Source organism: Porites lutea, chromosome 10 (genome assembly GCF_958299795.1).
Source record: "Porites lutea chromosome 10, jaPorLute2.1, whole genome shotgun sequence".
Classification (NCBI taxonomy): Eukaryota; Metazoa; Cnidaria; class Anthozoa; order Scleractinia; family Poritidae; genus Porites; species Porites lutea.
In genome coordinates, this window is record NC_133210.1 from 9,305,842 (window position 1) to 9,321,837 (window position 15,996).

A 15,996-nucleotide genomic window follows, 5' to 3' on the forward strand; every position below is an offset into this window, starting at 1 on the left:
CTCTTGCACTGGATTTAATAGATAAATAAATAAATAAAAATAAATAAATAGTTTATTTCACTTTCTTGCAGTTAAATAAATACTGAATGAACAAGTGATATATATGTATACAATCTAAAAAATACGACATAACTATGCTAGGAGTATACAATAAGTAATCAAGTTTAAGAAAAATCTAAAGGTAAAAAATTGTCAAAGAGATGAATTGAATTTTAGGAATACTTTGAAATCCCTTAAGAAGACGATCAATTTGTGGAAATGGCGTGGTCTTTCTCTCTTAGGTAGAATACAAATTGTAAAAACTTTTGCCATCCCTAAGTTTATGTTTAGAGCGTCGGTGTTGCCAATTTCTAAAGACCTTATCAAAGAGGCCGACTCGCTTTTTTACTATTTTATTTGGAATGGGAAAGATAAAGTAAAACGAAATGTAATGATTTCGGAAGTTGAGAAGGGTGGCTTAAATATGCTCGATATTGATTCTATGGTTCGTACCAGACGAGTGATATGTATGAAAAAATATTTGGAAGACTATAAAAGTCCGTGGAAAGCTTTTTTAAATGAGGTTCTTATCCCCGTTGGTGGGAAGCTCATATTGCATTGTAATTTTGATACTTCTAAATTAAGAATTTATTTACCAAGTTTCTACAAGCAATGTCTCGATGCGTGGTCAGAAGTAAATGCAAAAACACCCAGCTTGCTACATGAAATTGCAAATGAAGTTATTTGGAATAACAAGCTTCTCTGCATTAATAAGAAATCTGTGTATCGTAGAGATGTTGCAGATTTAGGCTTTTTAAAAATTTGCGATTTATTTTCAACGAAAGAAAATCTCAATCATGAGCAAGGTTTCTTCATTATGGGTATTATTAACTCTTTGCCTGCCAGTTGGCGCTTGACAATTAAAAGGGCAACTACTGCACCGGTGATTGATCCACTTCCGGATTCACCTGCTATCCTAATAAGTAACAATTTGGTTCCAATTCTTGATGCTTCCTCAAAGCAAATCTACCGGCTTTTCCTGGAGAAAAAACAAACAACGCCTACTGCTAAAGTAAAGTTAGCTGCAAAGTATTCAAACATTGATATTGATTGGAAAAGTGTTTATTCGCTACCTTTTCGCACAACATTAGAATCTAAACTTAGAGAATTTTCAGTTTAAAATTTTAAACCGTATTGTCTTTACAAACGAAAAACTGTTTCGTTTCGGCTTGGCTGAGTCGCCATCCTGTGCTTTCTGCCAAACAGAGGTTGAATCCGTAGAGCATTTACTCTTTTCCTGTAGAGTATCATCTAGTTTTTGGAAACATGTCTTGTCCTGGTTGCGGGATAATAACAGCTCTGTTGATAACCTTAAAGAGGAGGACGTCATTTTTGGTAAGTTCGATATTGCAGAGGATTTTCTCCTGTTTGACCATATGTTGCTTCTGGGTAAGTTTTATATTTACTCTCGGAAATACCAGAATGGTATACCTTCTCTTCAAGGTTTTATAGCCAGGACAAGGCGTATTTATAACATCGAACTCCATATTGCCAGGAAAAGAGACAAATTAAACAATCATTTTAGAAAGTGGGAAAAGTTAATAAGCGTTTTTACATAAAAGTGATGTTATGATTAATTTCAACAATTAGTTTAAAGTGATGTCATTGTAATTTACATGCTAAGTAACTGTATTGCTGTAATAGCTTTGTTTAGCTTTGTATTTTTTTTTTGTTTGTACTATATATATGTGTGTGTGTGTGTGTGTGTTTTTTTTTTCTCTTTCTTAATTTCTATTTTGTATGTAAACGTAAGAAATGCTTTAATTAAAAAATATTAAAAAAAAAAAAAAAAAAGGTAAAAAATTGTTGGCTCTCTTATAGTTCTTCTTAATTTGTTTATTGTTCTTTCACTACCAGATCTTAAATTATAAGAGACAGTTCTTGTTGCAGATTTGGGAATGAGGACTGATATTGGGTTATAATTTGTGTTTCCTAGTCATATCAGAGACAAATCGATGACACATTTGCTAGAGATGAGACATTTGCCTCTAAAAGGCCTTGATTATAGGCTGTGCATTCAGGATATATAATTTTGAGTGGTCTCTTTTGAATACAATCTATCCTATCAGACAAGTACTCTGGAATGTCCCACTGGACTTGAATCACATACTCTAAAATTGATCTTACGTTACTTATATACACTTTCAAGATGTCATGAGAGTTAATGCTTGGGCGTTTTAATAGTCTTAGGGCATACAGATGTTTTGCAGCTTTAGCAATGATACAGTCTACATGTGAATTCCATTTAAGATCTAGTTATTAATCATGGTACATTAATCATATATCCAGCATATAAAAGAATGACCTTGTCAGAATCCATGCATCTCTTATAAAACAGTTCAAATCATCCTATGTGAATAGACTTATCTTTATCTATGATATTAATTATTCCTTGAATAAAATAGATGTATAATATTTTTTTATTGTTCTACGAGCTCTTAACTGTTTTTTATTTGTTTAACTTGTAACTTGATATGTGTATTTTTATCTTTGAATTTATTAAAGACATCTATTCTATTTTATTCAATTCTATTCTATTCTCTATTTTTTTAAGCCACTTTTCTGCTGGCCCTAGACAATTTTATTCTGGGACTTTTTCTTCTCGAAGAACTGGTATCCTTTTTTTCTCCTTGCTAAATTTATGAAATATCCGATACGAAGGAAAATTGCTTTCCTAGTCCCTGCCCCTGTTAGATTGCACCTCTATTTTATAATATGTTATTACTAATATTGTTTATTATGAGTTGGTGTAAAAGGTTCCAAACGTAACGGCATTATGCTGTCAAAATAAACAGCTCGTTGAACTTGCTACTGTTGGGGTTTTTTAAATTTTGGGTTAAATTCTCCATGAAAGTGCACCAGACATTGAGCAAGCTCCTCCTTTTACTGAAATAAATCATGGAATTCCTTAATTATTTGTTATGGAAAAAGAAGTCACCAGAGGGAGCCAACATGCCTAAATTGTGCTTTTTTTAGTATAGAAGAGTTCACCAAGCCGTTTGCAATCCTTCTGTCAGTTTTGTTGAAGCATGGTATCCTATACTTTCACTGGTTTTTCAATATTTTATTCCAATATCCACTGGCAACTAAGATTCTTTATTGTGTAACATAACCCACTTATAAAAATTTAGCGGAGAGAAATGCTCTGGCAAGTTTCCTTGTGCATGTTTTCAACATTATGCACAGGAGAAAATGCATACTACTAATAAAATTGCCAAAGTTTTTGGTGGGGCATGGTAGCAAACCACACCCACACCCCAAACCCCTTAGCTCTTAAATAAATATTAAAATGTCCAGAGTGGCTTATTAATATCTTAATATTATCTAATCACAGTAAAGAAGAGGCTGCTAAGTATACAGTTATTTCGAGAAAGGTTGTCGGAAAAAATGTGCACGCGACAATCCCGAAAGGCAATAGCGGAGTTCGACACGCGGCGACCGTAGACCTCCACAAAGCCCTCAAAAATGATCAGAACTTCACAAGCAAAAATCTGTTTTACTCTTCGAGTAGTTTGAGTATTGCTCTGGCTATGACTTACATGGGAGCGAAAGGGGATACAGCTGGACAGATGGCACAAGCTCTACGCTGGAAAGCGATACCTCAAGAACAGCTACACAGTGAAGAAAAACAGTATCTTCATGCTCTTCAAGAAACAAACGAGCAAGGGAACGAATTGTTGGTGGCAAATCGACTGTTTGCGCAGAAGGGCTTTAGCTTGGTGCAAGAGTTCGTTGAGGGCACGCAGAAGTATTACAAAGCCGAAATAGCCATGGTAGACTACCAGAAGGATGCTGAAGGCGCAAGGAAGGAGGTGAACGGTTGGGTTGAAGAGAAGGATCTTGTTTACTGTGGGTAATGTCGACTGAGATATCGGTCGACATAGCGGTCGATATAGCGGTCGACAGTCGGTCGATAGTCGGTCGACAGTCGGTCGATAGTCGGTCGACAGTCGGTCGATAGTCGGTCGACAGTCGGTCGATAGTCGGTCGATAGTCGGTCGACAGTCGGTCGATAGTCGGTCGATAGTCGGTCAATAGTCGGTCGATGGTCGGTCGATAGTCGGTCGATAGTCGGTCGATAGTGAGATAGACTATCGGCCGAGTATCGGTCGATATTTCGACGACGCACCTCGACTTACTATCGGTCATATGTCGGTGATATATCGGTCAATTGTCGGTGGTATATCAGTCAACTGTCGGTGGTATATCGGTGAACTGTCGGTGGTATATCGGTCAACTGTCGGTGGTATATCGGTCAACTGTCGGTGGTATATCGGTCAACTGTCGTTCGAATATCAGTCGTGTGTTAATTTATCAGGTGAGTCCAATGGCTTTTTTGTAAGCAAAGACGTCATTAATTACTGTTATCATGCGATGGGGGAACATGTGGCAGTGCGTGGCGCGATTACTCTATGAAGCGAACCGAAGAGCACTGGGAACTAAGGACATGACAACCTTTTTTTTTCCAGTTTGTATCATCACCGATCGTCTGCGTTTTAGCTGTTAAACAGAACCTGTCTCAGCCTAAGTTGAATCTGCTGCTCCTGTGGTCCCGCAGTCGAAGAATACTTAATAGGGGCGAGTGAAATGACTGCTCCCGCAGTCCCGAAGTAGACGAATAATGAATAGGAAAAGGCAGTTCACGACATGCTTTAAGAGCGAGGAATACACATCTTTTATTATCGGGCTTTGACCTGCTTCATCACGCCAAGTTCTCGTTTGTGCAGAGACCACAAATTAAACTTATATATTTCTGCATTGAAGACGGGAACAGTCCTTTGTTTAAAGATCAGTTATTGATAAAACGCGTTGATAATGCGCCAAGAAAGGTGACAAAAATATCCAGCAGACTGAACACATTCATTTATTGTGGAAATGATTTCAATTTACAGCAAGGAAAATACTCATACGTTCTCATTACATTATCCTGTCCTTTTGCTCTGTCCTTTCGCTTTATATTTATATTGTGTTCAAAATAAAAACGACCATGCGTATACAGAAATTAATATTGAATGGTAAGTCACTTTTGGTCATCCAATAAAAGGAAAACAGTATGCGCCGCGTTAACATTAATATTATCTTAACTTGTTAAGGAAAAAAAAAGTTTAAAAAAAAGAACTGTAAATACATTTTTTCATCAATGTAGTTCTGAGTCGGTTGAAAAATTCTCGGCATAGGAAAAATCAACCAGATATAGGCCTTACACGGTGGGAATAAATCACATAACAAGAAGCTGAAGGTCTATCATTCTCACTTAGCGGACTTCTTCATGATTCAATTCTAGCCGGCTACGCGTAGCGAGACACCCCCACCCCTGAAAAAAAAAAAGGATGGGAGGAAACGTCTGCGAAAAGGTGGTGGGCATGGTAAAATGGGGTTGACAGACCTGCGCGGCTCCTGCTGTGTGACCGTTGTGTTGTTATAAGCCTTTACAGTTTTGCTTTAACAAGCATGTCTTTAAGCGACTTTCCTTTTCTATAAGAGATCAAGGGAGGTTCCTTGAATATCTCTCTGAGTAGTGGCTGGTTTTCTATTAAATGCCATTTTTCCATTAGTATGTTTTTCAAACCTGGTAATGACGGTTGAAATTGCGTGACAAAGGGTAAAAGTATTTTTTGCGCTTTCTGTTTTTGTGTCAGAGCTGTCGCTCTATCTGCATATTTAACTTCTGAGAGGATCTTTTCTACCATACTCTCTGGGTAGCCTCTCGAGATAAGGCGTGTTTTAAAGTTTTTAATATTCTTGTCAAATATGACTTTAGAAGAGTTAGTTCTTAGAAGTCTAAGTCTGAGTAAGAGCCTCTCCTTTGACAAAACCTTTTTTAACGCCTGGTGGGTGGCAACTGTTAAAGTTAGTGTACTGAAACGTTTCAGTAGATTTAAAATGTGTGCGCACGTCGAGAATTGTTTCTTTCTCAAATCTCTCTCCCTTATAGACTGTCGTGTCCAAGAATGTGGTTTCAATTTGTGATATTTCAGCAGTGAACTTGATTGTAGGATGAAAAGAATTGGCTTGTTCAATGAAAAGATCTATATCTTCTTTGTTTGTGTCCCACAAAGAGAATATGTCGTCAATAAACCTTTTCCACGTTAGTGGTTTCCTTCTGCTTTGTTTTAAGATCTCCTTTTCTATTGTTGCCTTAAAAATGTTGGCAAAAGCTACTGCCATTTTCGTGCCCATAGCAGTTCCGTGAGTCTGGAGATAGTCTTTCCCATTGAAATGGAAAGAGTTCTCTTTAAGGATAAGACTGAGCATTTCTTTAAGCAGGTGTGTAGCTATAGGAGGGTTTTTGTCATGAAATTTTTCGTATGCGTTGCATACTATAGTAATTCCTTCCTCCTGTGGGATATTCGTGTAAAGGCTGGTGACATCCATTGAGACTAAGAAAGCGTTACTAGGCACCCTAGTGTTTTCGATAAATCTTATAAAATGTGTCGTATCTTTAAGATACGAGTCTTGTATTTGTGCTATTGGCTGAAGTAGCTTGTCTACAAATGATGAGAGGCGTTCTGTGGGGCCATCGCACCCCGAAATGATAGGTCTTCCAACTAAAGTCGGTTTGTGTATTTTTGTGAGAGTGTAGAATACTGGAATTCGTGGCGGATCTGGTGTCTGGTTAAACCATTTTACTGTCATTTCGTCAATGAAACCTTCGTTATGTAGAGTGTTAATGAGGTGTTTAACTCTCTGGGATGTGTCCTTAACCATTGGTTTTTCCAAAGGTTGATAGTTGTTTCTATCATCCAACTGTTTTTGTCCCTCATTTATTTTGTTCTCTCTTTTCATTATGACGGTTGTTGTGCCTTTATCTGCTTTCTTAAGGATTATTTCTTTGTTTTGAATAAGTTCACGGAGCGCTCGGCGCTCCCCAGGCGGCAGATTGTTTTTAGGTTTATTTAGTGGCACTTCTGTTAGCCGTAGTTTGACTTCCTCTAAATAGGATTCTAGAGCAACTGACCGTTGAACTGGGGGAATCCAACTAGACTTCACATGGAAGGGGTGTGGTACAGTATCTTTGCCATGATAAATGTATTTGAGGCGCATCCTTCTGGCAAATTGGTTAAAGTCTGAAATTAGTTGGCTCCTTATCTGGTTTTCTTTCATGACAGGAGTTGGAATGAATTTCAAACCCCGAGAGAGTAAATTGATCTGCTCTGTTGTTAGTTCTGTGTCTGAGAGGTTCTTAATGTGTTTTTTGCGTGTCTCTATGGCTTCGTTATATAGCTTAATGTGTTTGACATTTTTCCGCTTTCTTCTCCTGTGATTTCTTTCAGTGAGTGTTTTACTATTTATCCCCTTCTCTTTTCCCTTGTTAGAAACAGAGAGAACACTGGGATACGATTCACTTTGTTTATTCTCAATATCAGTAAACTTTGACATCATTTGTGAGAACTTGTCGAACTTAGCTTGGAGGTCTGATGCTAACTTAATTACATCAGTGCTTTTCATTACATTGTTTTCTCTAGTCGCCGATGGCGTCTTATGCTCTCTAGTTTGAACAACATTGGTCGCTTTCCTGAAGTGAGGCTTATCCTTCTCAACCTTTTTTCGTTTGTTCTGAAGACGATCAATGCGTCTTTGGTGAAACTTCGCTAACGAGTGAATGAACTCTTGTTCGGCAGTTTTTCTAATCGAGCCTATTTCTCGTTTAAATTCTTCGTCTGGCGTGATATTTGCACGCACGTTGTATCTTAGTGTCTTTGGACATGTTCTGTCCTTCATGTGTTTTCTCAGTTTCGTGATGGCTGTCTCTGATTTTTCAATCTTTGTCTCTAAGGAGGCGGCTTCGGCGGCTCTGCGTGGTGTTTTGCCGTTATGGGTCTGATCGTTAGATTGGTCCCGTTTTCGTTTTCTATCGTTATGGTACTGTTCTCTAGGAACTCTTGTTGTCTTCTGGCGGGTAGGTTGAGAGTCAGGTATAGTTTCACAGTCGTCAGTAATGGCGCTTTCGTTTCCTTCACCTTCTGTCTCGTCAAGGAGTAGATTTTCCTCTTCAGCGTCCATTGGAGACTCATCTGTTTCTTCTGGCTGAGGTGGTCTAAGTTGACCGTCTTTGGTGAGAATTGAATATTCCATATGTAGATGTAAAAGCTGAAGCAAGACTGCAGTTTCGATTCTACTAGGGAATCTCGTCAGTTGCTAGAGGTATATCTCATGGATAGTGGTAACGGCCAGCAAGGAGCGACCAGCAAGGTGAAAATGAGCGGCGGTGAAAAATAAAAAGGGAATAAGAACACAGGAAACAAAACAGTGGGTAAACACATACGACAATTCCTCCATAAAAATTATGCGTAACTAGGAAGTTTGACGTTTAGTCGTACAAAACAGCGTTACAGTCGTGCAAGACAACTGCAAGGGAAAGACAAAAAAGCGTGCGGCACGTGCAATTTGTTTTTTTGCTAATTAGATCTATTAGTCTTGAAGGTATTTTCATTGTCGTCTCCGTCTAGCATTACGCGATTTAATTTTTTTGTCTATGAGTATTATTAGCCAGAGCTTCGCTTTTAGCCCTGGCTTAGTAAATCTATATATTATAGGATATGATCAATACATTGTTGCTGACACTGTAGTTGTCTTATTTTGCAGGAATCACACCAGGGCCAGAGAGGATCTATGTGTCTCATGTTATTCATAAGGCATTTGTGGAAGTTAATGAAAAAGGCACTGAGGCTGCTGCTGCAATAGGTGTGGTTATCATGTCTCCTACGGGACTGATGATGAATCCCATCTTCTGTGTTGATCACCCATTTTTGTTTATGATTTGCCATAAGAAGTCAAATGCAATTTTGATCATAGGCCACATGTTGAAGACACAATCAAGCACTTAGCTAAGCAATCCATGACAAAGCAAAGAAGTCGTAATAACACAGCCACTTACACTAGATTTACTGTTATTTTGTTTTATTTTATGCCACTTTTCTGTTGACTCAGACAATTTTTCCAGGGTTTTTTTTTCTTAATTTATTGAGTGGACGGCGCGGAAAGTTGTGTTATTTTTGACATTTTAAGCTAATCAAGATGATAACAAAACAATTTATTCTATTTTATTGTTTTCAAGCTTAGAAGACAGATCTTAGTAAGAAAGCTTCTTATACCGACAATTTCTTTTGATATTTATAGTTCATGTTCCTGTTTTAAAATTATAGTAAGTATCTGTTCATGTTAAGATTCGGAATGATTTTCATTATTGATTAATATTCTAGTGTGAAGCAAGACTCTGTGATTTCAGAAGCTGAACCATTACACATATTTGTAATATGATTCCTAGAAATGAACAGATTGCGGGAAGCAATTAATTGCCGCAAAAACTCATGAATTTTAATTTGCGGTGGCATCACAGGTAGCCCAAGCTCGAAATATGATAGCCTGCGTAGCAAGCGTTTCTTCGCGAGGTTCGTCTAGAAAACCTTTTTTTTGCTTCCGCTCTTACTTTCGCGCAATAACTCGATTGGAAAGGCTTGCAACGCAGGCTAGAAATATGAGCATCGGCGAGCATCGGCACTGTTGCGTAACATTCAAAGTATAAGGATTTGTATGGGGAAAAAAACCTATCGTTTCTGTAACCTACGAAAATGAAAGGATTCCAATAAAAAAACAGCTTACCTTACATAAAATGTGTGTTACGTCTCTGCTGTGTGGTCCACGGGCCGATTTATGGCTTTATATAGACAGAAAACCGTTTATAAAAAAACCGTAAAACGGCCATAAATCGGCCCGTGGACCACACAGGAGAGACGTAACACACATTTTAAGTAAGGTAAGCTGTTTTCATTGAAATCCTTTCATTTTCGTAGGTTACAGAAATGATAGGGTTTTTTCCCATACCCTATATTTTGAATGTTACGCAACAATGCCGATGCTCGCCGATGCTCATATTTCGAGCTTGCGCTACCTGTTTGTAAATATGTTTTAATTCTTTTAAATAGACGAGGTTTTTCCTTTCAAATGGACATCAAATCAACAAAATTACTGACAAGTTCATATCCCGTCATTTTCAAGGTTGACATTCCGTCTTTTAGGATTTGGGGCGATTTTCAGCCATTCTGTCTTTTAGGATTTAGGGTGATATTCCACCATTCCCTCATTTACGTTATAGTGTCGCCCCATAGGCTCCATGACGCGTGGCATTATGCAAAAGTGGCTTTGATTGGTCGGCTTTATCGAGTTTGCTTTTAAAACATGTGTAGCATAATTGTCAGCAAACATTTGACTTTAGGAGGACGTTTTACAAAATGGAGGCTGTGATTGAAGCAAACAATAAATTCACCGTAGACCTCCACAAAGCCCTCAAAAATGATCAGAACTTCACAAGCAAAAATCTGTTTTACTCACCGAGTAGTCTTAGTATTGCTCTGGCTATGACTTACATGGGAGCGAAGGGAGATACAGCTGGACAGATGGCACAAGCTCTACACTGGAAAGCGATACCTCAAGAACAGCTACACAGTGAAGAAAAACAGTATCTTCATGCTCTTCAAGAAACAAACGAGCAAGGGAACGAATTGTTGGTGGCAAATCGACTGTTTGCGCAGAAGGGCTTTAGCTTGGTGCATGAGTTCGTTGAGGGCACGCAGAAGTATTACAAAGCCGAAATAGCCATGGTAGACTACCAGAAGGATGCTGAAGGCGCAAGGAAGGAGGTGAACGGTTGGGTTGAAGAGAAGACGAAGCAGAAGATTAAGAATTTAATTCCCGAGGGAGTGTTTAACTCGCGTACGAGACTGACTTTGGTAAATGCAATTTACTTCCGGGGTTTTTGGCAAAATCAGTTTGAAACAGGGAGAACTTTTCCCCAGAAATTCTTTGTCTCCAAAGATGAAAAAGTGGACGTCCAAATGATGCACTTAACAGAAAAATTCAAGCATATTAAAGACGGCGGGGGGCTGGCCTGTCAAGTGCTTGAGTTGCCGTACCAAGAGAAGGATCTTTCCATGTTAATTTTTCTACCCCATGACACCTATGGGCTGGCCAAGTTAGAAGAGAGCCTCACCCATGAAAAATTACAGAAGGCTTTTAAATTTGTCTCAAAGTCACAACCTGAAAAAGTAGCGGTATCCCTGCCAAGATTTAAGCTGACCCAGCAGTTCCTTCTAAACGAGATTCTAGCCAGAATGGGAGTCACAGATATGTTCAGTGAATTTAAAGCTGATTTTTCAGGAATTACAGCAGGGTCAGAGAGGATCTATGTGTCTCATGTTATTCATAAGGCATTTGTGGAAGTTAATGAAAAAGGCACTGAGGCTGCTGCTGCAACAGCTGTGGTTATGATGTCCCGCATGGCCATTCCCATCTTCAGTGTTGATCACCCATTTTTGTTCATGGTTTGCCATAAGAAGTCAAATGCAATTTTGTTTATGGGTCGCATGTTGAATCCAGCATCAAGCACTTAGCTAAGCAATCCATGGCAAAGCATAGAAGTAGTAATAACACAGCCATTTGCACTGGATTTATTTAAGAGTGACTATGTCCGATCCATGAGACTAGGGTTGCTCTGCATCTCTTATTTTGTTTTATACCTTTTCTATGCCACTTTTCTGGAGGCCCAGACAATTTCCAGGGATTTTTTCTTACCAAGGAAATGGGGTCTATTTTGAGCCTTACTAAATCATGTGACTGGTTGAATTCACTGTACCCACACCCTGTTCCTGTCGGATGCACTTCTATTTGGTAATTACTACTATAGGTTATGAGTTGGTGTATTAAATTCCAAAAGTAATGACATTAAACTGCTGGCATTAACAGCTCTTTGTGCTCACAACTTTTGAGGGTTGTTTAATTTTGGGCTTAACACTCCATGCTATAGTGTACCAAAGTTTATTTGAACACCTGCTGCATAAATGTGTCAGTCATACTAGCTTAATTTATTGGGCAAGCACGTTACCCAGCTCTCCTTGCTGTGGGAGTATTCATTCAGTCATGATGTCATTTGCTTGTCAGTGTAGTTGTTAAATATGACTCAATAAACTTGTTGCCAAAATATCTTCTTGTGGTCGTTGAAAATAAATGATTTATTGGGATAGAAAAAACTGTGCAACCTCCTACAGAAAATCATGGAATTCCCTAATTTTTCATTGAAAAGGATGTCACAAGAGTGAGCCAACATGCCTAAATTGTGCTCTCCTTAGTATGGATGAGTTTATCAATTAAGCCACATGAATTCTTCTTTCTGAGTTTTGTAGGAGTAAGGTAAAACTATCCTTCTGCCAGTTTTTGACCCACTTATAATAAGTGGAGAAGTGATTTGGGAAATTTCTTTGTACAAGGTTTCAACATAATGCACAGCAGCAAATGCATAGTGGTAATTAAATTTTAAAAGTTTTGGTGGGATGTGGAAGCAAGCCACACTCACACCCCACTCCTTAGCTCTTAAAAATATGAAAACGAAATGTTCTGTACTTCTGGATATTTTGTATCTTGATATCTTGTTGGTTGGATTATTCTTTTATTATTTTTTCCTTGTAGTTTGAAAATTATAGTTGTGGTATAAGCTTATTATATTTTTTCACTGGCCAAGAGATTTACCACCATTAATTCTCCATGAAATAAATGCTAATTTAATTTATTTTCTATGGCCAGGTGGGTCTATCGTATCATTCTTTTTATATCGTAACAAAGGTGAGGTCACAGACAGCCAGATGTGTTGTCCATGGTGTGGTAATAATGAGCAAGCTATTTTTCTACCTATTGGCTGGTTTCAATTTTTTCATATTGCTGCCCTGTCACATGCAGCTTCGTGAGCTGATGCAATAGACATATTGCTAGTTAATTGTTCAGGAACCCTGTATTGTCCTTTGCCTAGTAACTAGGCCTCATTATTGTGTGTGGCCAATGTGTTTTGGGTCACATGGTCTGAGAAAGTGTTTGGATACATCACCGATATGCATTGACCAAGAAGGCCTGGGAAGACGCTGTACATGCAGAGATCACCGTAAATGATCGATTTAGCGCTGCCATTCGAATGAGTGCTGCTCTTGAGTAAGCGCTGCACCTTTACCGAAAATAATTTATTTAGTGAGCGGCTCTTGAATGAATGCCGGGGGGCCATTTTGGGTATCTACAAATTAAGGCCCCACCTTTGATACAGCACTTAATCTAAAGAGATATAAAAACCATATCGCTTGAGAAATAAGACCCCATCCAACTAGTGAGTTCTAAAGTTTTAAGCTAGGGAAACTCAACTCTTGAAACTGGGTTCATATAACAGTTCAAGGTGTACATATCTTATATTAAATTGTGCATACCCAGTATGCACCTCACTTAATTCTCTCTATATTCCCCTCAGTGTTTTACCCGTAGTTGAAATAAGCGCCACTCTTGAATGAGCGCCACTCTCATATAAGGTGAGCGCGGCACCTATGACAGAGAAAATGAAATAAGTGCCATGGTGCTTAATCAATCAGTTACGGTAGGCAATATTGTTCTATGCCATTCAATGCACTCTATTCAATCAAAATCACATTAGTCACGCTAGCCTGTGTTACATGTATGTAGTTGTAACAATATACACATAAGCAGCTGACACCAATCCAAGACTTCCTTAGTTGTGTCACATTTCACACAATCCTCAGTGTCTCAACTACAGTAACTACAACAACTACTGCAACGACAATAACTACTATAATTAGAACAAGTACAAGAACCAGAAGAACTACAACGACCACAGGAATTCCAACAGCTAGTAGAACTAGCACCACAAGACGCCAACTGTGACTTAAGCCATCTGTGTCTGGACATTATACGTAAGGCTTACATGAGGTACAGATCTCTGCGTGTTTCATAGAGATGATTCTCCTTCGGATTATTTTCTCTCTGTTATCTATCGTTTTAGTTTCGTCCGAACCACATTATAATGAGAATGTAGGACACATTATCGAAAGCATTAATGATTTTGGTTTCGATCTGTTAAAGATTTTCAGCAAAGATAAGAAACTGAAAGATGAGAACTTATTCTACTCTCCGACTAGCATTTCGCTTTCTATCGCCATGGTGTTTTTGGGAAGTAGAGGAAACACTGCGAGACAGATTGCCCAGGCTTATAAGTGGTATAAACACGAGTATGAAGATGTACACTTGGCTTTAAAATCTCTACAGGAGGCAATTCTAGAAACGGGACATGACAATTTGGAGCTAAAGATCGCGAATCAAATCTGGGGACACAATGAGTTGGAGGAGACAGCTGAATTTAAAGAGAATTCCTTGGAATTTTATAATTCTCCCATTGCAAAAGTCGACTTCAAATGGAGTTCAGAGGAGGCGAGAAAGGAGATTAACAACTGGGTTGAAAAGAATACCGCCGGGAAAATAAAGAGCTTTCTTCCACCTGGAAGTGTTAATCAAGATACGCGATTGGCGTTAATTAATGCAATTTATTTTAAGGGAACGTGGCAGCATGCTTTTTTACAGGAGAGAACTTATCATGCTCCGTTTTACACATCCAGTGACCTCAAAAATATTTTTGAAGTTGAAATGATGTCACGCACTGCGAAACACAGCTACTTCATGGATGAAGAAAAACAATGTAAAATTTTGGAGCTTCCTTACAGTGGTGGAGAAATTGCCATGTTTGTTGTTCTTCCTCATGAGATCAATGGAGTGTCCGAGCTTGAAAAGATGTTAACAACTGACATAATGTTTCACTGGGTCAACTCAGTTGAAAACACAACAGTTCAGATGTCTCTTCCTAAGTTCATTCTGAGTCAGCACTTTGAGTTGAAGGAAGTACTGTATAAACTTGGTGTTACAGACATCTTTGAGCCTGATTTATCAGACTTGTCCGGGCTAAGTTCAGTGGAAAGGCTGCATGTGTCCCATGTAATACACAAGGCCCATGTGCATGTGAATGAACAAGGAACAGAAGCTGCCGCAGCATCTGGGGTACTTATTCAGAAGAGATCCATAGACCCTCATCCAGAGTTCCATGCCAATCATCCATTTTTGTTCTTTATATACCACAAGAGTTCACATGTTATTTTGTTTATTGGTCGTGTCAGTAGACCTCAGATGACTGAACAGGAAAGTGCTGAGACTGGTGGTGATGCTGAAATACCTGATTTTGGTCATCCTATTGATGAGCTATAAGCTTTGTTTTTTTGTTTAGTTTTACATTCAAACCATAGTCAGATAATGGATGTCATAGGGGGTGTCAACCTATGTATCAGTCGAAGTAACGAAGACAGGAAATTCCAGTCAAAGTGGCTAACTTTGTGGCCGTGGCTAGTGTTTGAAAAAGATGCCATGTTTCATAAGATTTGCCTCAAACATGGCAAAAAAATACTATAACCTCAGTTGCAATTTAAATATTAAGTATTAAAAACTGTCAAAATACTCTGTACTTAATGTAAAGCACATTAAAAATACACAAAGTACTGCACACGCTACCATGAATTGCTCATATCATTACCGTCTTCCTTCGTTCCTTTCTTTGATCCCCCCTTGCACCCCTTGATGTCAGTGGCCCATACTTTCATGAAATGGCCCATAACTTTTCAAAGTCAGGGGCCATTGGCTCATTTGTGTATTTTCCCTGGCCAACACTTAGTTGAGACTCGTTCAAAACTCATCTGATACTTGACTGACACTCCGCCAATTTTGCGACCTATATGTCAACCGACAGTCGTGTCGGCTGATACCGTAAAATTCCGAAAATAAGCCCTGGGGCTTATATTTTTCAAAGGCCCTTTTTGAGGGGCTTATTTCTGGAGGGGCTTATGTTCAGAGGGGCTAATTTACGGAGGGAAATTTGCATTTCAAAATCGATTGGGCTAGCCTTATAGTTGGAAGTAAATTTACCGTTTTTGCATTGTTTTACTTTGTATTTGAGGGTAATTTTCCAAGACTTAGTACAAGCCCCCGAGAGGCTTATATTTGGAGGGGCGATTTAGCGGAGGATTTTTTGCGTTACCCGTTTGGGGGGCTTATATTTGGAGGGGCTTATACATGGAGAGGCTTATTTTTGGA

General features: G+C 38.7%; 2 protein-coding genes and 1 pseudogene across 2 annotated transcripts; all 3 read left to right on the forward strand.

Annotated features, from left to right (window-relative positions):
- The first annotated feature begins 856 nt into the window (after nt 1-856).
- LOC140949466 (serpin B6-like) lies at nt 857-8,881 on the forward strand. Its single transcript, XM_073398624.1, has 5 exons — nt 857-1,068; nt 1,283-1,428; nt 3,451-3,892; nt 7,356-7,405; nt 8,626-8,881. Exons 1-5 carry the CDS (start codon nt 857-859, stop codon nt 8,865-8,867), a joined length of 1,092 nt encoding a protein of 363 aa, XP_073254725.1. The 3' UTR covers nt 8,868-8,881.
- A 1,354-nt stretch (nt 8,882-10,235) lies between these two features.
- On the forward strand, nt 10,236-12,016 carry LOC140950683 (serpin B6-like). The gene has a single exon (XM_073399929.1). It carries the CDS (start codon nt 10,272-10,274, stop codon nt 11,427-11,429), a length of 1,158 nt encoding a protein of 385 aa, XP_073256030.1. The 5' UTR covers nt 10,236-10,271; the 3' UTR covers nt 11,430-12,016.
- A 1,797-nt stretch (nt 12,017-13,813) lies between these two features.
- LOC140950036 (leukocyte elastase inhibitor pseudogene) lies at nt 13,814-15,409 on the forward strand (annotated as a pseudogene).
- Nucleotides 15,410-15,996: the final 587 nt, after the last annotated feature.

Bases quoted from the DNA above. Each gene is read 5' to 3' on its own strand.
- LOC140950683 (XM_073399929.1), top strand. From the start codon at position 10,272: ATGGAGGCTGTGATTGAAGCAAACAATAAATTCACCGTAGACCTCCAC.
- LOC140949466 (XM_073398624.1), top strand. From the start codon at position 857: ATGGGTATTATTAACTCTTTGCCTGCCAGTTGGCGCTTGACAATTAAA. The intron at 1,429-3,450 runs GTAAGTTTTATA...CAATCCCGAAAG, and splicing joins TGACCATATGTTGCTTCTGG to GCAATAGCGGAGTTCGACAC. The intron at 3,893-7,355 runs GTAATGTCGACT...TTCCCTTGTTAG, and splicing joins AAGGATCTTGTTTACTGTGG to AAACAGAGAGAACACTGGGA.